General features: G+C 36.7%; 1 protein-coding gene across 2 annotated transcripts in view; it reads left to right on the plus strand.

Moving 5' to 3' along the window:
• Positions 1-27710, plus strand: part of LOC115209062 (F-box-like/WD repeat-containing protein TBL1X) — an 82275-nt gene that overhangs the window by 27251 nt on the left and 27314 nt on the right. For both annotated transcript variants that reach the window (XM_029777139.2, XM_036500936.1), the window contains exons 2-5: positions 59-104; positions 1543-1666; positions 17565-17710; positions 22835-22985. In XM_029777139.2, coding sequence (XP_029632999.1) covers positions 1609-1666; positions 17565-17710; positions 22835-22985 — 355 coding nt within the window. In that variant the 5' untranslated portion in view covers positions 59-104; positions 1543-1608. The remainder of the gene's footprint in view (positions 1-58; positions 105-1542; positions 1667-17564; positions 17711-22834; positions 22986-27710) is intronic.

Raw genomic sequence — 27710 nt, forward strand, 5'->3', positions numbered from 1 at the left:
ATATTATTGATACTATTTGTGTAAAAACTGTACTGAATTTATATTTTATATTTTATAGTGACTATTGGTGAAATCCATAATCAAGAGGACTTGGTGTCACAAAGGTCAGTATGAATAGAATATTATTAATTTTAAGCTCTGCTATAAGTTTTAACATTATCATGTTCAAATGGGGAGAAGTGGTTTTTTTCTGTGGCTGTGGGGCGGGAGGGGGGCGAGATAAGATATGAACGATTTTATACCAAAGTATTGGTTTGGTTTTCGCATTATTGAACAAGAAACTACATCCTGTTATTGGAGTTCTTGTAAAAAACCATGATGGAATGTACAATTAATGTGTAATGTATGGAAAAATGGTATGAAAAGAAGAAATTGTTTGGTTCAGTTTTAAGAAGTTAGTAGTTAATGAAACATCTCTTTGTTGTTGATGTGTAATTAAAAGGGATCAAGAATGTAGGAAGAATATTTTTTATTACTAGAAGACTGCCATCAGGCAGGCTTGAACTTTGTCCCAGTTCAAATACTTTGTTACCAGTGTGTGTGTGTGTGTGTGCATGTTACTGTTACCTTATATTGACATGATTGTTGTGTCACTGTCATACAATTGGTGTCCTTTGTTTCCAGTCTTCTATGAAAACATTTCTGGTCATGGAGAATATGGATGCTAAAATGATGATGATGAAATGCAATGATATATACATACATACATATATATGTATATATGTGCAATACACACGTACACAGAAATGTGTGTATGCGTGTGTGTGTAATATATATATATATATATATATATATATATATATATATTTCTAGCTGAGAGAGACCTGATGTTTAGAATCTTAGCACATTGGAATGTTGGTGCTTATTAATTAATTTTGAGCAGTTTGATTAATTTCTAATGGGTTTGATTAATTAAAACAGGCAAACTCCCCCTGGCATCTGTGCAGGTGGCACGTAAAAAGCACCCACTACACTCACGGAGTGGTTGGCGTTAGGAAGGGCATCCAGCTGTAGAAGCACTGCCAGATCAGACTGGAGCCTGGTGCAGCCTTCTGGCTTCCCAGACCCCGGTTGAACCGTCCAACCCGTGCTAGCGCGGAAAACGGACGTTAAACGATGATGATGATGATGATGATATATATATGTATATATAACTAATATTAGTGAGGCTGTTTTGTGACTAAAAAGTGTTCTCTTAGTAGTGGATGCCTTGTATCTGAGGATTTTAACATGGAACAGATTGTTGCACACCAGCGATTGTATCAACAGAAATCATCAGAACTTAAGTCTGGATCTGATAGTGAAATGATTTGAGGTGGAACTAGTTTGATGCGATACTTCTTCCCAATTGGTTGATGTAATGTGAAGTTTTTGACTTGCAAAACAAATTGCCATCCATAGATTTGAGTATAAACTTAGATGAACTTAGTTGATTTAGCTTATAAGTCAAGTAATCCTTTAATACCATAAGCATTCAGTGAGCTCAGTTTTTGTTATTTACATTAATATTTAGTCTACTTTTTTTAAAATTTTTATTTTCAGGATAAGCTTTTATCGATGATTACCAAATGAAGAAAAGCAAGTCATAATTGCTCTTTGGATACCATAATGAGCTTTAGCAGTGACGAAGTTAATTTCCTTGTATATAGGTACCTACAAGAATCAGGTAAGTCTATAATTCACTTTAAAAAAAAAAGTCTAGCAAAATCTTATTGTGAAGCATACATGGTACAGGTATGGTTGTATGATTAAGAAATTCACTTCATAACCATATGCTTTTGTGTTCATTCCCTCTGTGTGTCACTTTGGGTCAGTTTTTTTTTTATAATTCTGGGCCAGCCAATACCCTGTGAATGAATTTGTTAGATGAAAGTGAATGATTTATTAAGCCTTCCTCTCCATTCAACAGACTATGTTGGTTTGTTTATGTCTTATAACTTAACAGTTCAGCAATAAAAGACCTTGTCTGAATAAGTACCAGACTTGAAAAAATGGTTTGATTTGTTCTATAAAACACTTCAATGTTGTACCCTGGCATGACTGCAGTCCCATGTTTGAAACAAATAAAAGAGTATGAGGTGTTTAATTGGATGTCATGATTTATCAAAATGTTAATGTTCTTGTTCTTTGTTTCTTCCAAATGATTACAATATTTTAAGGCATTAGTCGCCCCCGCCATGTTGATGTGGTCCCAGTTTTATGCATATCATATGAAGTATTGAAGACATTTTTTTGTTATTTATAATACCAATAAAAATTCTGTTTGAACACACACACACATGCACTCTCTCTCTCTTAATCATTTGGTTAGGAGCTCATAATCCTTTGCAAGGCTTCTGGGATTGGTAGCTAGGAGGGAAGAAGATATCCTCAGATTAGTGGGTGATACAAGGACCTAGTCTACCACTCAACCTCAACTAGGCCTTCACAGGATTTCAGCTTAGAATGTAAAGAGCCAGAAAAAGATACAATCCATCTTGTCTGGTACTGTTACATTTGTCATTTCACTGCTTCAGATTGGTCCATTTATTATTATTATTTATTATTTTTCCAAAAGGTGGAAAGCACGATTGACCTTGGCAGGATTTGAATTTAAGGAGTAGTGAGTTAGAACATCTATTATAATTCATTCTAACTCACATTCAAATGATTACCAAATTGTTGTGTAAATAATGGTTATATATTGTTGGCAACAAAAATTCTGCCAACTTAATTTAGTTGGGATGATACATTAGGTTGGATATTTTCCTGCCTAAGTTTTCATAAAACTGCATGAATAATAATCTGTCTTGATTGGTGAGTTTTCGTTGGAAATTGAAGGGAAATTTAGTAACTAACTGCTCCTTATGATGCTTTAAATTATTTTGTTTCACTTGATATTGAAAGATAGTTTGAAAAAAATAATGCTCCAAATTTTCAGAGGCCTCACATAATTGAAATAAATTCTAGTCGTCTTGGTTATGAAACCAGAATCTAGACCTGCATAGCAGAGCTAGATGGTTAAGATTTCTTTGCAACTATAAGGTCCCAGGTTTGATCCTACTGACACAGTAGCAAATGGTCATTTTCCCTAGCCTCAGTATGGCCTGTACTTAGTGGGCAAATGTCATATTTCATAGCCTCATGTTTGACCCACACTTATTGGGGTTGGTGGAAACTGTATAGAAGCCCATCAAGTGGATTGTACCTGTGTTTCAAAACGGTTCATCCTTGTTACACACCGTCCTGTTGATTCTGCTTAAGAATTATATAAAGGCTACATGTGTCTGTGGAATGCCCTCACATAAATTAAGGAGCAGGTAATTCAGTTGATTGAACAGCTGGATCCTTATTGTTGAATGATGGAGATCCACCAGCCATTTATTATCAGGTATGAACGTTATGAATTTAAATTTGGCTAGCTGCATTAGGTTTAGTTATAGAAATAAAGAGAGCATTTCAGCCTCACCAAAAGCTGTTTATATTTTATTGTTATTTTCATTTCATACAATGGTGATATACTGATGTACTAGCTCCTGACCTATACTTACACTTGTCATGCAGGTAAATTATGTTTCTCATGCACTGGATATATAGGAACAAAGTTTCAAGTGAAGATATTTTTTCCATATCCAGCTGTGTAAAAAACAATTGAGCTTTTTTTAGATCAAGTTTTTTCTTCTGAAAGTACATGTAAATTGTATTTTAATTATTCACATGACATAGTTTTGGCTCGTCTGTGACTATTGTTCAAATGAATATCTGTCTTGTTCTACTAGCTTTTTTTTCACACCAAGGCCTTTTTTCTTTCTATTTAGTAAGGATGCGGTGACACCATATATATATATATTTAGTTTACTTTATCCCACATAAGATAAAATTGTTTCTGTGACTGACATCATCATCACCTTGTTTTAATGATCACCTTTCCATGCCTGTGTAGGTTAGACAGAATTTGTCAAGGCAGATTTTCTATGATTGGTTGTTCTTCCTGTCAGCAATCCTTACCTGTTTTCAAGTAAGGTAATATTTCCCCTAGTTGTTTGAGCACAAACAACACAGTGGCCAGATATGTTTTCACAGAAGATTGCAAATGGAAGACCCTGCTTGTATGATGATGATGGCCCCCGTGCCGGTGACACGTAAAAGCACCGTCCGTTCGTGGCCGTTTGCCAGCTCTGTCTGGCAACCGTGTCGGTGGCACGTAAAAGCACCATCCGTTCGCGTCCGTTGCCAGCCTCGGCTGGCCCCCGTACCGGTGACACGTAAAAGCACCGTCCGTTCGTGGCCGTTTGCCAGCTCTGTCTGGCCCCGTGTCGGTGGCACGTAAAAGCACCATCCGTTCGTGTTCGTTGTCAGCCTCGGCTGGCCCCCGTGCCGGTGACACGTAAAAGCACCGTCCGTTCGTGGCCGTTTGCCAGCTCTGTCTGGCCCCGTGTCGGTGGCACGTAAAAGCACCATCCGTTTGTGTCCGTTGCCAGCATCGCCTGGCCCCGTGCCGGTGACACGTAAAAGCACCATCCGTTCGTGGCTGTTCGCCAGCTCTGTCTGGCACCTGTGCAGGTGGCACGTAAAAAACACCCACTACACTCGCGGAGTGGTTGGCGTTAGGAAGGGCATCCAGCCGTAAAAACACTGCCAGATCTGACTGGGCCTGACGAAGCCTTCCAGCTTCACAGACCCCAGTTGACCCGTCCAACCCATGCTAGCATGGAAAGCGGACGCTAAATGATGATGATGATGATGATGTCAAGACAAGGAGACCCAAATAGGCATACATACTCATACACATAGAATAGGCTTCTTTCAGGTTCCATCTACCAAATCCACTCACACAGCTTTGGTCAACCTGATGTTATAGTACAAATCACTCGTCCAAGATACTACCCAGTGGGACTGAACCCAAAACCATTTAGTTGCAAAACAAATATCTTAATTACACATCCATGCCCTTGCACTCATCATCTTTATTAATTTTTGTACTTGGATTCTTCAGGTACAAAACTAAAGATTATTGTGTGGAGATTGCTGTTTCTCTTAGCCGGTTAAATATTTGGGGCTTAGAAAGAGTCTTACAGAATAATCAGTCAATTCATTTATTTTTGCAAAGCAAGATAACATTTCTTGTTTTGATTGATTTACTCTTCATGTTTCAATTGTCTAGAAATACCTTGAGCTATAAATATGAGCCCTGTTCCATGAAATTCTGGCAGAGGTTTAATAGTGTGTGTATGTGTGTGTGCACATGTACGTGCATGCACATGCCAGTTTTAGCACAAAGAATATTGTCACAGACTATTTTGACAGTTTCTTGATTGGAGCTATTTTTGATTTGAGTTTATAATTATGTAGCAAAAATCATTAACCACATTAGAAAAGATGGGGAAAATAGGCAGTCAATAGGTTCAGTAAACATGGGCAATTTGTAAATTTGGTCTTTGTTAGGAGTGAGGAGTCTAAAGATAGCTTTGGTAGAGTAGTAATGTAATGACTGGTGAAAGTGGAAAAGAAGTGAATAGGTTAAAAGTTGGAGGTAGGAGGTACACGAGGTGATGACAGTGAGTGAAAGATGTTGAGGGTGAGAATGTATGTTCTGAAAAAAGAGGGCTGATACAGAGACATTGTTGGTGTGATAGGTGCAGGGAGGAAGGACTGGCTGTGTGTAATGTGAATTAAATAATTGTTTCCAAGTTGGAGTTTTGGTTGCTTAGAAATGTGCATATACTCTACTTAGTTACATTATAATATGAATTAGCTAAGTTTCTTTGTAATAGTATCTTTTTTTTTGGCTACTCATATGCTAACATCATCATCATCCTTTAATGTCTGTTTTCCATGCTGGCATGAGTTGGATGGTTTGACAAGAGCTGGCAAGCTGGAGAGCTGCACCAGGTTCCAGTCTGATTTGGCTTGGTTTCTACAGCTTGATGCCCTTCCTAATGCCAAACACTTTACAGTGTGTGCTGGATGCATTTAACGTGGCAACAACATTAGTATTTTTTACATGATACCGGCACAGGACTCTCGCAGGCCAATCCTCATCACCATAGAGAGAGTGGCCCTTTTCATTAATTTCTTATACTCACTCCTACTGTCCTCTACTTCAACTGCCATCTTTTTTTATTATCGTTGGGTTCTATGATGCTTCTACATTTTATTTTTGTTGTCCATTCTCATAATTAATCTCTTTTAAACTAAGCAGAATGTTGACTTCTGATTAACTATTTTTGAGTACTTATTTTACATCCAACTATTCATGTTCATTGCTTTTTTCTTCAGTCCTTAGTTATTCACCCTCACAATTCATAACCATGTAGTTTTAGAATGTAACACATCTTGCACATATACAACAATCACATTTATGTCCAGAGGGTTAATTCCTGTGTTAGGAAGGGCATCCAGCTATAGAAACCAAGTCAAAACAGACTATAGAACCTGGTGCAGCCCTTAGCCTTGCCAGTTCCTATCAAGCTGTCTAACACGTCCAGCATGGGAAACGGATGTTAAATGTTAGTGATGATGATTTCTTCAGAATAATAATTTTGTTATATTGCATCAAGAACTTCTGTTCCTATAAATTATGGTAGAATTGTTGGGGAAGTATTTCAAAGAGAATTTTTTATTGTATCAGCTATGTCTGATTTTAGTAGTCCAATAGCAATGTAGAATTTGTGAACTTAATAATATTTGTAGACTGATACTTAGCAGCCACTCACCAACACTCTACTACTACTACTGACATATTTTACCCTCTTTCTATCACTTCTACTGTTGCTATGATGCTCTTTCTCTCCTCTTGTAAATTAGCAAACTATTTGCAATTAATTCTTTGGAGCATCCTCCTTGGTCACATTCTTTTTGAAGCATTGGCCTGCAAAAAGTGAAACTGAATATCAGCTACATCAATTTTACCAATTTGGGAAGTCAATAAAATGAACATACCTATAATACACACACACACATACATATATATATATATATATATATATATATATATATATATATATATTATATATATATATATATATATATATATATAGCTTGGTAGACTGAGCCAATTAATTGAATGTTTTTTTCCCCCCTTTACAAATGATAGAAACCTTTGATGTATTGGCTGGTTGGTAATCCAGTACACTTATGGATTTGGCCACTGTTCATCTCACACTAATTGTTATAGAATCGACTTGGATGACTTGAAATGCAAACATACTTGTGTCATCATGATTATCTTTTAGCTTCTATCTATTTATGCACAAGGTTTCTTTAAACCACCAAGATTTTTTTAAATAGCTGTATGTATTTCCTTTAGTACTGTCCATTCATACTGATTATCTTATTTCCATTTATTTAGAAACCAAAGCGTTTCTGTTTTGTAGAATATATTGATGACCATTTTATTGGATTATTTTATCAGTATCTTGTCAGATGTGATCATGTATCATCCATAGTTGTTTCAGTTCCACATGGAATAATGGGTTATATGCAGTAATGATTATTCTCTTATACTTTCTGTCTGTCTGTTTTCCCCTCTCTAAAATAGCTAGTTGTTGAATATTTGAGTAGTTAAGAATTATGTTACGAACACAGCTTCATTGTAAGGTTGAAAGGTGCTGGCTAATATAGCTCCGAATTCTTAACACTCCCTGGAACCCTCTGGCTGCAACTTGTCAAGAATCAAGATCTCTTGTAAGATGGTGCTGAATTGAAACATGTCAATAGCTAGTACAGTTGAAGGTCATTGCCAGCAGTGTGTGTGTGTGTGTGTAATTTCAATAAATGGGATATCCAGCAGCTTACATTGACCAACACATAATACCTATTGTCTTGCAAATTCTCCTTGTCATAGGAATAGTCACTTGAAGGCCAAATATGTGCAATTAAAACTAGCAGATCATCTTCACTACCTAAACCATTTTTTACCCAGCTTCTCAAGAAATAAAAGTTCTAGTAGGCATGTGCTTCCAGTTTCATCAACATTGTGTACTTGCTCTGGTGTGTAGCCTCCTTCAGCAATCATTTTCAACTGCTCAGGATAATTAGTAGCAGCCTCGGTATCAGTGCTTGCAGTTTCACCAATCATTTTTATGTTGTGCAAATTTATGTCTTTCTTAAGCATTTCAAACCAGCTATTACTAGTCAAAAAAGGATTTTCTTTTAGAAGTTTCACCTTCCTTTTTCTGCAAATTGTCATATAAACTTTTACCTCTTTTTTGAATTATCGATGTTTACCGGCACATTACGCCGATTTTCATCTTTGATCTATATACTCAAAATTCATTCCATTTTAAGCATTATGTTAGATCTATGGAAAAATAAGGTCTGGACAGATAGCAGAGTAGCTTCTTGAACACATGACATAATTTTCTCTCTGTTATGTATTGTTCTCACTGTAGATGTTGCAAGATTTAACGATATGTCGTCAGTATAACTTAGTTTTACCTCAGCATCAAGTATTTTTGAAATGTCAAGTTTAATATCCAGTATAATCCTTTTATGGTTCCTTTTTGCACAACTACCTCCGGGTTTACTTGATAACTTCCCTCCACATTTTAAATTGGAGGCAAATCCAACAGTGGTGATGATTAATTATTCACAACAAATATGTAGTAAAAAAAAATTGGCTAAGGAAAAGATCTGATTTGTCAGGGTGGAAAAATAGTCTTATTCCTATTGATGCAGTAATGAAAATGAGATGAAAAGGTAAATAACTGAGGAAGAAAAAGTACTTATATAAGTACGGTTAGCTGAAGGTTTGCCAGATTTTATAGACAATCCACCTCTTGTGCTTCTGATTTAAGACATAAATACACATACTCCCCCCCCCCCCGCATACTCATGCACATGTGTTGACATGCATGGTAGTATCTGTTGTAGCTAGCTGGATTCAAAAGTTGGTAGGTTGATATTGGGAGTGATGTGGGTTGCATTGGTTTAGATGTTAGTGACAATGGACAGGCATTGTTGGTGTTGTGGTGGTTATGTTATTCTTGCTAATTTTATTGTGGCTGTCAATCCTCATAGAATCATCATCATCGTTTAACGTCCGTTCTCCATGCTAGCATGGGTTGGACAGTTCGACTGGGGATCTGGGAAGCCAGAAGGCTGCACCAAGCTCCAGTCTTATCTGGCAATGTTTCTACAGCTGGATGCCCTTCCTAACGCCAACCACTCCGTGAGTGTAGTGGGTGCTTTTTACGTGCCACATTTCTTTCAACTTTTAAAATACACTAAGATACCACGCTTTTTCTTAAAAATGGATTTGCTTATCTATTTCATACTATTGCATACATGCACACGCACATATTTGTATGCATACATGTGTGTAAAGCGATGGTAGTTTTTAAAATTGTTAACTATATATATACTTTGATCTTAACTAAAACGTAAGTGGTCAGTAAGCTAAGTAGAAAGTGTAGTTTTAAGTTAACAAATTTAAAACTATGCAAAACAAGTTTCCTGTCAGCAAAATTATAGACTGTACTTTCAAAATTAATGGTAATACTTTACAATTTCTGTAAAATCTCATAACCTGAGATAGCTGTAATGCAGGGGAATGCCTTGTACTTTCGTTATCAAATGTTTCCAGTTGAATACTTTCATTAAAGGTGGGTGTTACTGTAGCTTGTAGCCCCAGGAGAACATCGTCTCCAGGCCAGCTGAAGACGATGTTCTCCTGGGGCTACAAGCTACATTAACACCCACCCTTAGTAGTTAGCCATATTGAGATGGCAAATATACCTCACATTGTCGTGCAGTTACTGTTTATACCTCGTTCAGAGATTTATTATTACTTTCATTAAATTCTTGAGATAGTGTTAGAATAAAATAAGCAGTTATGAATTTGTTTTTAATGAATTTTATCAAAACTGTATATATAATCATTGCTACCAGTTTGCTGATGTGATGCTAATTCTTTTCTGTTCATAAATTGCATTCACCACCCAACTGAAATGTGGATCATTTTTGCAATGCTGTATTTACTTGCATCCATTGGTAGCTGTAAGCTATCCATAGTTAATTTTAAAGCGGCCTACTAATTTTTGTTTTAATAGCCATATGAATAATAAGGTCATTCATAATCATCATCATCGTTTAACATCCGTTTTCCGCGCTAGCACGGGTTGGACGGTTCGACCGGGGTCTGGGAAGCCAGGGGCTGCACCAGGCTCCAGTCTGATCTGGCAGAGTTTCTACAGCTGGATGCCCTTCCTAACGCCAACCACTCCGCGAGTGTAGTGGGTGCTTTTTACGTGCCACCTGCACAGGTGCCAGGGGGGTCCAGCATCAATCACGATCGGTTGGAGCTTTTAATGTGCCACTAGCATGGTAGCCAGCCAAGGCGGCGCTGGCAACAGGCGGTCATGTATATATAAATCTTTCTCTAATTTCTCATAAAGGTGTGACTGTTTTGCATATTTTATTTTAGAATTTTCTTGAGTATTTCTACTTGTTTCTGCCAGATCCTTACTAAATTTTAGCACAAGAAATGATTAGACCAATATTTGTAATAATAATAATAAGAAACATATCGTCACAGACTACCTTGTTTTGTAACAAAATCAAATTCTCCATAAGTGGTTGTTTGTTTCTGTATATGATTTCCTGAACCTGTGCTTGCTTACAAATTTTAATTTCCACATAGATTGCGTAGTGACATATACTTAAATTGTTTGCTGGTGCATGTGTATGCTTTTGCATGCTCATGTATGCATGTGTGTCAATGCATGCTTTGAGTTTCAAACTCAGAGCAAGATGTAGCAGATAAGTTACAGGAAGTTTTTGAGTTTTTTGTTTGAGTAAAACACTAATCTTAATGAATCTGAAGACTAATCCTTCTATTGCTGCTAAAGAATAATCTCCTTTCGCTCACCTGGTAAATCCCTCGTCAGATGGGCTTTTGTAATGATGACATTAACAGAAATCCTCAGCTATAGAAAGAAAAAAGCATAGAAAGTAGAAGATATAGAAATATGCAAATAAAAACAAGCTAACAGGTTCTGTTTGTTGAAAACCATTTACAAATCTTTACAACCTGTGTCTGTCTGATAAATAATTATCTTGATCAATGGATGAGGATGGTATTCTTGAATCATTAGCAGAGCTGTTTCATTCCCTGCTCAATCAAAGCACTTCTATTGATCTTTTACTAATGGAAGATCTACCAACCTCAATGAAATCCAAACAGTTCACTACTTGAAGAACTGATAATCCTTGACATTGATTGTATTGCCCATGCCTCTTTACAAAGCTCCTGAGACAGGAAGGAAGGAGGAAACTAGTTTCAAGTTGGAAATCCATTGTAAATTTTTACTAATGGTACCCCTAGACCATGTGGTGATTTTAAATTTAGCAATGGATTAAGTCTGCCCCCCGAATAGACCACAGTAATATTTGCATTTTGAATTCAAAATATAAATACCACAAGGTATCAGCTTCAATGCTCTAATGCTTCCATCAATCCATTAATTTAGACTGGTACTTTTTTTCTTATGAACCCTGGAAGAATGAAAGGCAAAGTCACTGTGATTTGAACTCAGAATGCAAGATACCATAATAAATATCACAGAGCATTTCATCCAATGCTTTAAAGTGTTCGACAATTTGTTGTGAAGATAGAGTTTCCTTGTCAACGTGCCAGAGATTGCACTTTTTTTTTCTGTACTAATTGCATGCACTATGCACACACCATTCAGTTCATGCTTATTCTCTACATATCAAGAAGGCCACTTTCCACATATCATGGGAATGTTTTGTACTGTTACTAAATAATATTTATCCACTTTATTGACATATGGACATTCAATGGCAGATGATTTTTTTCAAGTTTAGAATTCTTTCTGCAGTTCTTCAGCTGATTCTGCAATGATCAAGTCTTTAATATAGAAAAAGGTTGAGGACAGCACTGATGATTACCTATCTCTACACTAAATTCCTTGCTGAATTTTTACTGCAAATTCCAACTTATGCATCCTTGTACATAGTTTGATATGTTGCCATGAACTATTCATCTATTTCTGTCTTACAGAATCCAACAGTTGTGTTTAAACAGTGCTGTAATGCAATTACCTAAATGTTTTTGTCTATCAACTCAAGGCATTTCAAATAAATTTCCTTTGTCCTTGCTGTAGTTTAGCTCTTTTGTTACCATATTTCTGTTGGAACACACTGCTTTTATTTTTCGAAAATAATGAAGAATTTTGTAAAATAACTTAGTCATTATTAAGCTGGTGTTTGGAACACAAATTAACATGAAATTTTTATGGTAGCTTTTAATTTAGATCATTTTAAAACAGGTTGTTCAAATCAGAACCAGTGGCAATTTCGGGTGAGTTGGTATCAAAAGGGTTAACGATGATACTCCACATCTGTCATTGTTAATTAACTAAGCATGTATTATAAGTATAACCTAATGCATATGGAAATTTATTTTGTCTTGGTTACCTTTCATTTTTGAATCACGGCACTTTCCATTGAGTAGATATAAATTTGCATTACGTGTCTAGGCATTTAGAAACTAAGCTACATTCTTGACTCATTTAGCCATATTTGTAATTTAATGGTGCATGTTCTATAAATGCAAGCATACTTGTGTTTTTAAGAAGTTTGCTCTTCAACCATGTGGTTTCAGGATCAGTTCCACAGCATGGCACCATGGGCATGTGTCATCTGCTATAGCACTGGGTTGACCAAATCTTTGTAAGTAGATGGAAAACCCATTTTGTGTGTGTATTTGCATATGCCTTTTTCAAAAAATTGCTCAGCTACAAGCAGTGACAAGGCTGCCATTTCTTCTATCAACAAATCTGTTGGGTATGCTTCTTTGAAGACAAGTGAAATAAGAGATCCTTACTTGAAAACAGGTAATGATTAGTGACAGGAAGGGCATCATCATCATCATCATTTATATTCACATTTCCATGCTTGCATGAGTCAGATGGAATTTATTGCGGCAGATTCTCTACACTTGGAGGATCCATTTCCTGTCACCAACCCACACTTGTTTCCAGTATATTTGTTAACATACACTAGCTTGAAAAAATGGATGCAAAATGACTGAATGAATGGAACAACTGATTTACACTGAACCATATTTTTAATTTAATAGTACACACCCAACTGATTTTGGGCAACTAATTTACACCCAGTTTTTTTGTAGTGTAATAGTGCACATAATCATTAATTACTTGTTCTAACTTTTATAGCTGGCCATGTTTTTGTTTCGTTTTGGATTAGGCTTTCATTATTTCATTCATGTTCTTTGTTCAACAGCCTGTCATAGTGGTTCTTTCATGCTTCACAGTCACTGAATTATTATGGTTGTTCAACTAATACATTTTTATATATCAAGCCTTTAGTACTTAGAGTACACTGTCAACTGTACTGCTTATTTATTCACATTGTTTTGAATTAATGATGCATTGTCTCATAGCGTCAAGATTACAAAGTTGTTTTTATTTTTAGAATGTCATTGTAGAGTAGGTATGAGATGCCAGATCAGGCTAGTTTGAACATAAAGCAAGTTGAATGATATGGCTGGCTGGTTTAAATGATAAAGATATTCTTTACGCTCACAAAATCATGACACTGATCACTTTAACATAATACATCATCTGTTTTTGTTAGATATCCATGCATGTATAGTCATCTGTCTTACATGTATCAGTGAAGGTTTCTGAGATCAACCTACCTTCTCAACTCTCGCATTCAGCTTTATTTGTAATTTCACCTGATGTATTTAGTTGAGTTCATTGAACTCATCCTATTATGATATGACAATTTGTCTACACTGATGCAAGCCATCCACCTGGACAGTTAATGACCTTCAGTTTAGGATTATGTTGCTAACTTATTGCAGTGCCTGTGGTGTACATAAAACTTTCATTCTGTCAGAGTACCAGATGCTATTTTAGCTTTTGCTCACTCATTGTTTTCAGTCTACATCTGTATTGACTATACAAGATCACTTTTTTACTGTTGCTGAATTTGTATGGCCTCTACTACTAACTAGCACCTTAGTCATTGCAGTGTTCACATTCAAGCCTTTTGGTTCAATGTCCACTCTTCGAAAGAGTGGACATTGCAGTTTATGCTGCAATATGAGTATCAGCATATGGAATTTTCAAGGATTCTTTTCTCTTGGATTCCTTTATGATTGTTTCAAGGCTTAGAAAGAATAAAAGAAGACTAATGACAAAGTCTTGACAGAAATCACTGTACACTGAATTCTTCACATGCTCATTATTGACCCCGAGCCTCTTGTACCATCCACATATCTTTCTTCTCTTTTCTCAGACAATGAACTTTGAAAGGTCTACATTAGAATAAACAATTGCAAAATGGAATTTATTCATGTGCATGAACTTCCTTCTGTTGTCTGATTGGAAATATCACATCTATAGTTCCACTTTCTGGTTTAACCATAAACTGCATGATATATATATATTTGACCCAACCAACTCTATCTTGTGCTAACTTTGCTTTAATTCTCTCTATTAGCTGTTGTTACGTCTCCTCTGTTTCTTAAATCAGATGCTATTAAGGTATTTGCATTTACTCTTAGTAAACATTTTCAGTAACTAATAAACATGCTGCTTTGCATACTGATTAACACACTCTCACTTAATGTATTTAATAAAAAGATTCATGTGACTGTAACCCATCCTGAAGAATTTAGCAGCTTAGCAAATATCTCTCCTGTTTTATTCACCTTTGTCCTTCTAAGTTGACCTCTATATTTATTTCACTGAATGACTTCAGTAAGGGCAAGAAAATTGTTCATACACACCTTGTTAAATTGCTTACCTCATTTTATATATGCGCCATGTTCTCAGTTGCCTACCTGACATATACACAGCTTGCATGATAACCTATCCCATTTCTATACACCTTCTTCAGTTGTCTTTCATAGTAACATTTCCATTTCTTTTTTATATTATTATTATTATTATTATTATTGTCACAGGGGATAGCCCTATTCTTTATACCATACTACCTAGCAATTCAAACACTTGTGGCCAACCATTTTTTCTACTTATCTAAATTGTAGTTAATGAATAGAAGCTGTCATTTGTCTGATTAGATTTATTATATGAAAACAACCGATAAAATTAAAACACAAAGAGGTGCAGCAGTGAAATATGTAGACAGGTAGGCTGTATGGTTAAGAAGTTCATATCCCAACTGCATAGTCTTGGGTTCCAACCCCACTGTGTGACAACTTGGAGAAGAGTCTTCTACTTCAGTCCCAGGCCAATGAAAGTCTTAACCCTTTAGCATTTAAACCGGCCATATCCGACCAAAAGTATTCTGCCTGTTTTATGGTCAAACTGGCCAGATCTGGTCTCTCACACCAACCCTACAATATTGTTTTAAAAATTAACAGCTACCTCATCAAAATCTCATAACTACATGATAATGCATGATTAGTTCAAAACAATTTGGATAAAAAAAAGCATTAATTTTGGCAGAATAATGTGAACACTAAAGGGTTAATGGACTTGATAGACACTGAAAGAAGCTCTGTGTGTGTGTGTGTGAGAGAGAGTATGTGTATGTCTCTGTCTTGATCTGGCATGATTGTTTTAAATGAATGTCATTCATTTCCAATATATCCTGCAAAAACACCCTGACTATGAGGGAAATATCTTGCATGGAAACAGGTGGGTTGGAGACAGGAAGGGCATCCAGACAAAATTTGTCTCAATAAACTCTGTCCAATGATGCATGCATGGAAAGGTGGATGTTAAAATGATGATAATTTGCATTTATTTTTAATCAGTAGTAAGTTACAAAAGTGACTCAAGGGCCGGTTGAAAAACATTAAATGTAAAAACAATGTCCTGTGTTAGATTGAATTGGAGCTAGTAGTTGGAAGTTTGCTGTTGAGACTGAAATTGTTACATTGAGGAAGTTGAGCTACTATATATAAATGAGTTCTCTGCCTCATCATCCCATTTCATCTGATGTCTGTCATTGTATCATACTTTTATATAGGTTTCTGTTAATGTTCCAATTTTTCTAGTATTTATTTCTTTACTGCCCACAAGGGGCTAAACATAGAGGGGACAAACAAGGACAGACAAACGGATTAAGTCGATTACATTGACCCCCAGTGCGTAACTGGTACTTAATTTATCGACCCCGAAAGGATGAACGGCAAAGTCAACCTCGGCGGAATTTGAACTTAGAATGTAACGGCAGACGAAATACGGCTACGCATTTCGCCCGGCGTGCTAATGATTCTGCCAGCTCGCCGCCCTTTATATACTTGTGCTTCTCATATATATACTTGTGCTTATATATACTTATATATACTATATACTTGTGCTTCTCATGGAGTGGGTGCTGCGAGGATTGAAAAGGGGAGCAGCTAATGAGAGGGCTTCTATTTAGATTGCTCGACCTGCTAGAAACACTAGTCAAATCTCCCTCATAGTACCTCTGCTACCTTTTAAAAAGCAATATGGACAATGTACTTATATATTGACATGCCATGGAAAATAAACATAAAATGATACAAAAGACTGGTCATGACTGGAACACCTTCCTACACAGTAGACATAGAGTTTAACAACAAGAACAACAACAATTTGTGTTGAAGATTTTGTCCAAAGCTGAACAAAGAATCTATTTTCATTTTAGCTTTCATATCACAGTATTGCTAATTTACCCCTGACAACACAATGCCATCTATTTGGCTTCTTTTTGAACTAAGCACCCAACTTTATTGCATGAAATTTTGGCCTTGGACATAATATCTTCCAAAATTATTCTTCCATGAAGGTATTTTCTTGTTCAACTTAATGATAGTTTCAGCTAGCTCCATTAGGTTATAAGTATGGAGCAGCTACCAAGAGTTCTTTTATCCTTTTACTTGTTTCAGTCATTTGACTGCAGCCATGCTGGAGCACCACCATAAAGGGTTTCTAAGTCGAAGAAATTGACCCCAGGACTTATCCATTGTAAACCTAGTACTTATTCCACCGGTCTCTTTTGCTGAACTGCTAACACTCCAACATCGGTTGTCAAGTGATGGTGGGAGAGAGAGTCAGACGCGTGCACACACACTTCTTTCAGTTTCCATCTACCAAATCCACTTGTGAGGCTTTGGTTGGCCCAGAGTGCCATGCAGTGGGACTGAACCATATGGTTGGGAAGCAAGCTTCTTACCACATAGTCACACCTGCATCTATTTCTTGTACAAAAGCTTTGTATTAGAAAGAATTGTTGTTATTATTTTAAGTATTGCAGCTTGGTGGAATCATTAAAGGATTCCAAAAAATGCCTTCAGTAACTTATTTTTATTTTCTTTGAACATTCTGTGTTCAAATCCCATAGAGCTCAACTTTGCATTTTATTCTTTGAGGATTGATGAAACCCAGTCAAGCACTGGATTCATTATATTTAACCACCCCCTTCAAATTTCTGTCATTATACCTTGAATTTTTTACACGGACTTTTGAAACGCACAAAACCCTTTGTAACTTTTCGTCCTGTGTTTTGTCCCTAAATGTTTAAATTGATTTTTGTTAGCCCTTGTGTCCAATAAACAAATTAATTATTATTATTATTTATCTATTTTTAAGGTTTCATTCATTCGGCATATACTTTTGGAATTGAAAGTCATATCAGCCAATCAAATATCAATGGAGCTTTGGTTCCTCCTGGGGCTTTACTAAATATTATTCAGAAAGGTCTACAATACACAGAAGCTGAAATAAGTATTGGAGAGGTAAGAAATCAATTTTTATAAATATAATAATATCGTTTAAAAGTGAAGATAATATTTTCTGTCCTGTTACCAGTAGAAAAATGACAATGCTGGATTTATTTTGTTGGCATCATAAGAATTTAGAAACTTTCAAGGGAATGTGAAATAATTTGTTTTTTTTTGTAATGGTGAATCTTGAAGCAGATAAAGCTGTAAGCATTAAGCATGTAGATAGTGGGTTAAAAACATCTTGGATAGAAAAATTTGAAGGCTGCTCATGGGACATGGACCCACATCACCTGCAGCATTTGACTTTTTATATCCCCCAAATTTTTTTTAACCCACTTCTTTTCTTTTTGCTGTTTTCAAAGATTTCCATGACTCTCTGTCACCATCCAATTCCATTGTTATGAATTCAAATTGGGAGCCTGAGTCATAATGAATCTTTCATTAGCTGATTACACAACCATGGATGGCATTCCTATGGATGCATTGCAGTTACTCTCCTGATAGGGCTTGGCGATCTTGACCGTTGATCTTCTAGAATTCCTCCACTCAGCATCAATGTAAAAAGTACCTTTTCACAATCTGCCATGCTGCAGTCCTATGACTTTGCTGTATCCCTGGCAGGGTGGCTGAAAGGGTACTCTGCCTTGCCAAAGGGCAGCCTGTAACCGAGCAGGGCACAGCCATCACTCTGTGAGGTATTTTCAATATACCTACACAACCCATTATTTACAGGCTATTAGTTACAGATCTGTCTGTTTTGAGATTCACTGTCACAAAAATAAAGAAAAATTATTTTGTTTTCTTGTTCAAGGCTGTAATTTTTTCAAATATAAGCAATTACATGTTCATGTTATCTATTAAACCTAAACCTATAACATTTGTTTATAGCTATGTTTTTAGCTTCACATTAATTTCCATCATGGATTACACTAATCCTTCCTGATTTTCCCAGTCTCTCCAAATTCACATTAAAAAGAAATTTGAAGCTGCACTTTGGCTTCATCACATTATTGTGCACTGACTACCATTTTTCAAATAAAGGATCACTTAGACATGTAAGGATACAACTTGTTTCGGCTACTATATATACAGTAGTCCCTCACCATATCGCAGCTCACCTATCGTGGCTTATTTAAGCTTACATCGATTCTTCTGTGGTGTTGTTTTGCATTTATAATAAAATAAATATTTACAAATTAGAGAAATAAAAAAAAAAATACACAGTACAGTACTGTTTATACTTGAGGTTTTCACCTATCGTGTGTGTGTGGGGGGGTTGGAATGTAGCACCCGTGATAGTCGAGGAATTACTGTATTATCATTATCAAACACCCTGATTCATCTACACCATCTAAAAATATCATCTTTCTTAATCTAGAAAACACAAAATACATAAACAAAGAGCCATATCAAGCATATAGGGGTGTACTGTAAACTCCCCCATGCACACAGTGTTAAGGGCAGTAGGGTATAAACTGCTGTTCTTTGTCCATGTCCACCTTGATCGCTTCTGTTGTGGCTAACACCAGAACGTATATAGTCATCTAGTGGAGTTCTCCACTAGATTGAGACATGTATCTGCAGCAGTGTTTACTTAGAACTAAACAATTACATTTAGAAGTTGGAATTGTTTAATATATATGTTAATAGTTGTTTATGAGTGAAGGCCAAAAATCTATATTGCAGTTGTTGAAAAAATTATTGTTATTGTTTTAAATATCAGTCCAGAAAGTGGGGTGGAGATGTCATCATCATCATCATCGTTTAACGTCCGCTTTCCATGCTAGCATGGGTTGGACGGTTCAACTGGGGTCTGGGAAGCCAGAAGGCTGCACCAGGCCCAGTCTGATCTGGCAGTGTTTCTACAGCTGGATGCCCTTCCTAATGCCAACCACTCCGTGAGTGTAGTGGGTGCTTTTTACATGCCAGACGAGGCTGGCAAACGGCCACGATTGGATGGTGCTTTTTACGTGCCCCAGAAATTAAAGTAATAGAACAAAATAGGAAGGTGGGTTATATTTTGAGTTACACACACAACAGGGAACTTTTTATCCTCCAAAGTTGTCTTTGGTGCATCACTTGACCTATAGTTTTTGGCTGTAAATTTTGGTCTGAAAAATTTGTCGTGTATGCCAAAAATTAAAGTGTGTGTATGAGAGAGAGAGATCCCTTACTTGAAAAACAAGTAAAGATTCATGGCAAGAAGAGTACTTGGCCTTAAAATTCTTGCCTCAAATAAGTTCCTGTCTAACCCATGCTAGCCTAGAAAAAGAGATGTTGAACAAATCAGCAGGCAACCTGGGGTTGGCCAAACCAATGTGAAGGAGACCTAGGGTAGACCAAGAATGAGATGGTTGGATAATATCCATACTCTCAGTTAGTTGTGCTTGGGAATCTGGTTATAAAATCTAATGGTGATTGCTTCTGTTAGGACCCTATGAAGGAGGAACTTTAAGAATCTGTTCCTCACAACAGTGGGCAGAAAAGAAGGGTGAATATATTTACACACATTACATGCAAGTAATGTATGTATAATTTGACTAGGAACAAAACCACTTTTGCAAGCTATAGTTAATTACATTGTCCACGTAATAATACCTATTGTTATTCTATTACTCTTATTCTTTGTAATAAAGCATGTTTGAACACACATGGATTTGAAAAGCAATCACTTAAATAGTTCAGTAGGGGTAGTGCATAAGTTCTGTCACTTATATGAAACAAATGGAGGTGGAGGTTGTATTAGTGATAGCATAATGACTAATATGTAAATTGAATAAAGACTGCTGCTGCACTCCCCCCTCCTCCTTGCAACAGAATCTCTATCTTAAGAAAAGCCCATTGTATGAAGTAGGTTTATGACTGTGAGGTCATATTACATAGGTGACAGACCTACACCGTTCATAGGCTTCATTTTGTGGCTACTCATGTTATTAGTTTCTCTAGTGTGTCTTCCTTACATATTGTGCAAGGCTACTTTCTATGAGGCTATTAAGTGTTTGTATGTAGACCATGCTGCTAACCAAATGATTTAAAAACAAGGATGGTGGTAGCAGCTAGAATTAGCTAATATTGTTGAGAAACCCCTATCTGAAAATCTTGGGACTGAAAGTGTTGCAGAGTTTGAATTTATTTTTATTTTTTAATTTTTTAATAATAATGATATTATTATTATTATTGAGTGAGAGAGCAGTGCATGCCATCAAAGTGACACTGGGGTAAAATATACGAAGCCCAGTATACCCATCATGACTACCCATCTGATAAGGGTACACCAGGCACATGTATCACAACCATATGTGCGCGATATGGTGATCTCATATCAAGATAAATAGCACGTGACCTTACAGTTGGGGCTCAGTTAGAATTTTCTTCTGTTCGAGTAACCCATCCAGCTCAAAAGGTCCCTGAATAAGGGTTGTTTTAAGTTGTTGAATGAACCACCCATGTTTCCAGAGGTAAATTATTCGAACCCCAAAGAATCCCTCTCAACACATGGCTATGATGCTCCCCAACTACTTCTGCTCGTGATCAGAGATGCACATATCGTCAGCCACTAAGGGACATGCTCAACTGGTTACGGTCAAACAACTGACAAGCAAATCTGTGGTATTGAGCAGAATATTTGCTGTAGCCCATCTTTTATACCAAGACAAAACAATGTACATGATAACACTTCCAATCAGTTAAGATCAGAAGCCACGAGAGCCACTGCCTGGTACTGCATCAGGGCATTTTTATTATCATCATCATAATAATAATAATAGAGTGTTTTTATATTTGCATCTATAAAATGGGACAGCTTGTGGATGGGACCTAAATCCGAACACAATCTCGATTCACATTTCATTATATAACTTTTATATAGAAAGTAGTTTTATATCAATTTTTAATAATTTTTTTATACATAATACCATCAGAAAAGTAAGATATCAGACTCCACTTTCGATGCCATGCTCTGATTAAAAGTTACAGTACATGTACACCATATAAGTTTTATTTCTTTTGTTATTGAGGTATTAGGTTTTATGAAGGTATAAAAACAAAACATTGAACACGATTGTAGGTAAATAAAATGAAAACAGAAAAGTCAATATTTTATTTTTAAAGTAAAGTACAAGTAATAATGCTAACCATGTTACACTCATACATGGAGGTGAAATTCAAATCTTGTGTAAAAATGTTTTGTACTTGCTGTACTAAAGAGCAAAACAAAATATGATGACACTCACATGTTATAATGGTACACAACAGCTGGACTTCCCAGTACTTTGTGGAATTTTCCATTTGTGACAGGCAAGTCATCTTTTGGATTTTGGACATTCAGATAAAAGGTTTTGAACTGTAATAATAATTGGGTTATATGTAAATAGTAAAGGCACGTGGCTCAGTGGTTAGAGCATTGGGTTTAGAATAGTGAGGTTGTGAGTTCGATTCCTGAACTGGGGGTGTGTGTTGTATTCTTGAGCAAGACACTTGATTTTATGTTGTTCAGTTTACTCAGCTGTAGAAATGAGTTGTGATGCTACTGATGCCAAGCTGTATTGGTTTTTGCTTTTCTCTTGGATAACATCAGTGGCACGGAGAAGGGATGCTGGTATGCATGGGTGACTGCTAGTTTTCCATAAACAACCTTGCCTGGACTTGTGCCTCAGTTGAGAATTTTCTAGGTACAATCGCATGGTCATTCATGACTGAAGGGTGTCTTGATTGATTTGATGATGATGATGATGAATAACGTCCGTTTTCCGCGCTAGCACGGGTTGGACGGTTCGACCAGGGTCTGGGAAGCCAGGGGCTGCACCAGGCTTCAGTCTGATCTGGCAGTGTTTCTACAGCTGGATGCCCTTCCTAACGCCAACCACTCCGCGAGTGTAGTGGGTGCTTTTTACGTGCCACCGGCACAGATGCCAGGAGAGTCTGGCATCGGCCATGATCGGTTGGTGCTTTTAACGTGCCACCGGCACGGAAGCCAGCCAAGGCGGCGCTGTTGATTTGTTGTGAGTTAATAATTATATCTCATAAAATGTGATGAAGAATTGACACAGTGGAGACAGTTGTTTTATCCAAATGCAAAACTGGTTGAGGAAGAAGGTGTTTTAGAAATGCTGACAGTCTTTTTTATATATTTGGCAGGATGGCTCAGAAAGAGGAATTGAATCACTACCACTCATTGATGCAGTTATGCCAGATGTTGTAGAGTCAAGGAAACAAGCTGCTGCAAAAGCTCACCAAATAAAGACAGAGAATGCCAACACTAATGGAGAAGATGCTTCTCATTCGCTAGGTAAATATTTGTCAACATTTTCTATAACCTCTTTTTCTGTTTTTGTCTTTTATTTTTTTAGTTTCCATTTTAAGAATTTATAGTCATGACCAGGTGCGAATATGGCTGTGGTTAAGCAGTTTGCTTCATAGTCATGTTGTTTTGAGTTTTGCCTTACTGTATGACACCTTAGGCAAGTCTCATCTACTAAAGGGTTAAACAAATGAATGTTTAACCCTTTAGCATTCAGATTTCCTTGTCAAATGTAAAGCTTATTTATTCATTATCATCATCATCATCATCATCTATCATCATCATCATCATCATAAGTTTGTTTTCCCAGCTGGTATGGGTTGGATGGTTTGACAGGAGCTGGTTCTCATTTTAGGAATTTACAGTCATGACCAGCTGCAAGTATGGCTGTGTGGTTAAGAAGTTTGCTTCATAGTCATGTTGTTTTGAGTTCTATCTCACTGTGTGACACCTCAGGCAAGTCTCATCTGCTGTAGCCTTGGCCTGGCCAATGGTTTGTAAGCAGAATTTGTTTACAGAAACTGGGAGTGTTTTTGTGTGTGTCTGTGAATGTTTAATTTTATGTCTTTTTATGACACTAAAGCAATAGTGGTTGCATTATGTCGGCACATCATATTATGAAATCGTGCTGTGGTTTTGTGCTTTCAAAGACACATTAAGTCAAAAATACCTTACTTGAAAAACTTTTAAAGAATGAGTGACAGAAAGCGCATCTTGCTGTGAAATAATGCCTCAATAATATGGATTTATCCAGTCCATGCAAGCATGGAAAAATGGTAAAACAGTGATGAAATTTTATTTCATATCTCAGTTGTGATTTATTGTGAATATTCTGTTTGGTTTCTTCATTTTCTTTTTCCATATTAGCCTTTTGTAAGTAAATATAGTATTTGGTTGGATGTGGTGGTGGATAATTATTCATATCTCCTCTTATAGTTAAAGAAATTTGTACAAATGAATGCTTAACTCTTAGCATTCAGATTACCATGTCAAATGTAATGCTTATTTATTCACATTGCTTCAAATTAGTCATGCATTATCATGTAGCTTTGGATAGTTATAGCTTCTCTACCACAGTTGAGGAAATTTGAACAAATGAATGTTAAACCCTTTTGCATTCAGATTTCCTTGTCAAATGTAATGCTTATTTATTCATCATCATTTAATGTTTGTGTTCTATGCTGGCATGGGTTGTACGATTTGACATAAGCTGGCTAGGCAAGACTGCACCATGCTTCACATGGTTTTTATGGCTGAATGCCTTCCTAACACCAACCACTCTGCAGAGTGGATTGAGCCCTTTTTATGTGACACCAGCACAGGCAAGGTCAGTTTTGGCATGTTTTTTTACAGTTGTATGCCATTCCAAACACCTACCACTTTACAGTGTGGACACTTTTTATGTGGCACCGGTACTGGCAGGGTCACCAAGTAACTTGGAAAACAAAGATCCTTTGAGAAGGGATGCAGCATTGGAAGAGGAGATCTTGTGCCAGATGATGAAAGATCACATTGCTTTAAATTAATCATGCATTATCTTGTGGCTTTTGAGATTTTGATGATGTGATTGTCTGTTTTTAAAATGACATCATAGGGTAGGTGTGAGGTGTTGGATCTGGTCAGTTTCAACATAAAACAAGTAGAATATTATGCCCAGATATGGCCAGTTTAAATGCTAAAGGGTTAATGATAGCCAATAGTATTTGTGTACAGTGACACTTTCTTAATTGACATCTTACTGTATATCCTCTGAAGATGAGAGAGTCTCTATTTGGTCATTTGAAATAGCCATCAAATCTTCCTCAAACCATGCCAACTTCATAATTTTTTAAATATTAAATATGACATACTCAGTGTCTTTATCATTGTCTTAACATATCCAGCACAATATCTGGAGGTAAAAAAAAAAAATTGCTATGTTCATGACCAGAATATCTTTGACCACAGGTCTACTCATTGAGAGGTGACCTGGGGTAAAAAGTAGCTACATCAATCCTCTGATGAGATTCCAAATTAGAGAAGTAGACTACAGAACCTGGTGTGCCAGTTCCTGTTAATCCATCCACTCCATGCCAGCATGGAAAATGGGCATTAAATGTTGATGATGATGATGATATTAGGCTGAAGAAAAGTTAAGTTATTCTTTTGTGAAACAGAATTTGTTAATTAGATATAAGACTATTCTAATTGAGATACACAATGAAATAAGGTAAATTAACTTCTTGGAGTGGGAAGGTTTAATACTGATCTTTGTTTCTACTTGTGTAAAGTAAGTAGTTCTAAACACTTAGTTCAAGAATAAAAACCAGTACATTAAGTGTGCCATACAAATACATTGTCAGGGACTAAATTAATAGTAGTACTGCAGATTGTTCACACCTGTTTTAAACACATTTTGTACAAGTATGAAAAGACATACATAGGCATGGCTGTATGGTTAATTTTCCTGTGATCAAAATTCATTTGCATGGTTTGATTCTTTGTACCTGTATTTATGCCTCATCTATAATGGGAGGTAAAAGTTTGATAAAATAAAATACCTGTCACTTCAATGAGGTTGATCTAGTTAGCTACAGTCTCTCCTAAGTTTGTGTTCCTGTGTCTATACAGAAATGATTACTATTATTTAAGCAAAGTTGGCAGAATTGTTAGTGTGTTGGACAGAATGCTTAGTAGCATATCTTTTGGGTTTATGTTTAGAGTTCAAACGTAGCTGAGGTCGACTTTACCTTTCAGGGTTGATTAAATAAGTACCGGTTAAGCATTGAGGTTGATGTAATCAAATAGGCCCCTTTCCCATCAATTTCAGGCCTTCTGCCTAGAGTAGAAGGGATTATTACTTTGGCAGCTTGTAACATTCAGTTTTGTGACAATGGACAGGCTTGTTCTGGAGTCAACTTGTTAACTGTGCCTTTACTACAAATTCGATGTCTGTGTAAATATGAGAAAATATTGTTAAAGCAAATCAAAAGGAGAAAAAAAAAATCTTGCAAAAAAATCATAGCTGTCACTCTCTCAAGTAGATGAATTGGTAACATGTGGCACACATTTATTGTTTGGGATGCTCGTGCAGTCATGAGTTGTTTTGGACACCCTCTCAACCCTTTTCCTCTCGATCTAGCAGAACATGGAGAATGTGGCAGCTGGAGAGAGAGAGAGAGATGTGGGGTGCACCAACACTAGGTTGCTACTCGTTTTCAGCTGGACAGTTTGTAGCAATGTGAAATGAAGTGTTTGTTCAAGGACTTACAATGCTACATGGCCCAGGAATCAAACCCATGAACTTAAATTTATGAACCCAACACTTTAATCACTCAGCCATATGCCTATTACCAGGGAATAGATTTGGTAGAAATGTAGAGTAATAACAGGGCTAAATATCTGACAGTAGTTCTTTTTGTTACTCAGCAATTTGATTTTGTGATTTTCATCATCATCATCATCGTTTAACGTCCGCTTTCCATGCTAGCATGGGTTGGACCGTTCAACTGGGGTCTGGGAAGCCAGAAGGCTGCACCAGGCCCAGTCAGATCTGGCAGAGTTTCTACAGCTGGATGCTCTTCCTAACGCCAACCACTCCATGAGTGTAGTGGGTGCTTTTTACGTGCCACCTGCACAGGTGCCAAACAAGGCTGGCGAACGGCCATGCTCGGATGGTGCTTTTTACGTGCCACCGGCACGGAGGCGAGGCGAGGCTGGTGAACGGCCACGATCGGATGGTGTTTGTTACAAGAAATTGCTCTTACTGCTTTGGAATTGCCAACTGTTAAGTAGGCTAATGCAATAGATTTATTTTGTTATATCTTGGGTGGGTTATTGAATATACTTTCACTCTTTAACCCTTTTGTTACCAACCCGGCTGAAACCAGCTCTGGATCTGAGTACAAATGTCTTGTTTTCATAAGTTCTGAATTAAAATCGTCCACCAAACCTTAGTCACAATTTATGTTGCTAACACTAGCTGAATGATAACTAAGTTATTTTACTAAATTCTTTGTTATATCTAAAGTAATTGAAAGAAACACAGAGCATCTCAAAATAAATACAGTAATGAAAGGGTTAACATGTAAACCAGCATGTTTTATGTTCCAACTGACCAGATTCAGCCTCTCATACCCATCCAGTGTCATTCTAAAAATAAACAATCACATCGTTGAAATTTTGAAACTGTGAAAGTATGCATAATTAGTTGAAAACAATGTAAACAAATAAGCATTACACTTGACTGTAATCTGATTGCTAGAAGGGTTAACAAAACCAACAACCAAAGATACTGAAGACAATTCTTGACTATCTAAAGAAGTCAGAAAATGTATTAATGTTAAGTTTTGGTTAAAGATTCTAAGGGAAGGGTGGGTGTGTCAAGCTATTGGATCATTCAGAGAATGCTGAGTTGGGTTGATGAACAATTCCTGAACACTCTTGAATCTTATGAAGGGGTCATAGGTTGTCATATTCTTGGTTGTTCCTTGTGCATCTTGGATTTGTCAAATAAAGCAGATTGAAGAATACAAAACCAAAAGATAAACACACACGTGCATGCGTGTGTTGGTGTGTTGTTAGATGAAATAGTTACAACTTGTATTATTAATACTATGAACAAAGCTCTTTGTTGGAAACTTAGTTTTTGTACTTCATTGTATGAAAACTTAGTCTCTACTTCTATCTCACAGCGTGTTAGTTTCTCTTGATTTCTGTCTCACAAGTTTGTCT

The sequence above is a fragment of the Octopus sinensis genome, linkage group LG3 (assembly GCF_006345805.1).
Source record: "Octopus sinensis linkage group LG3, ASM634580v1, whole genome shotgun sequence".
In the NCBI taxonomy this organism is placed as follows: Eukaryota; Metazoa; Mollusca; class Cephalopoda; order Octopoda; family Octopodidae; genus Octopus; species Octopus sinensis.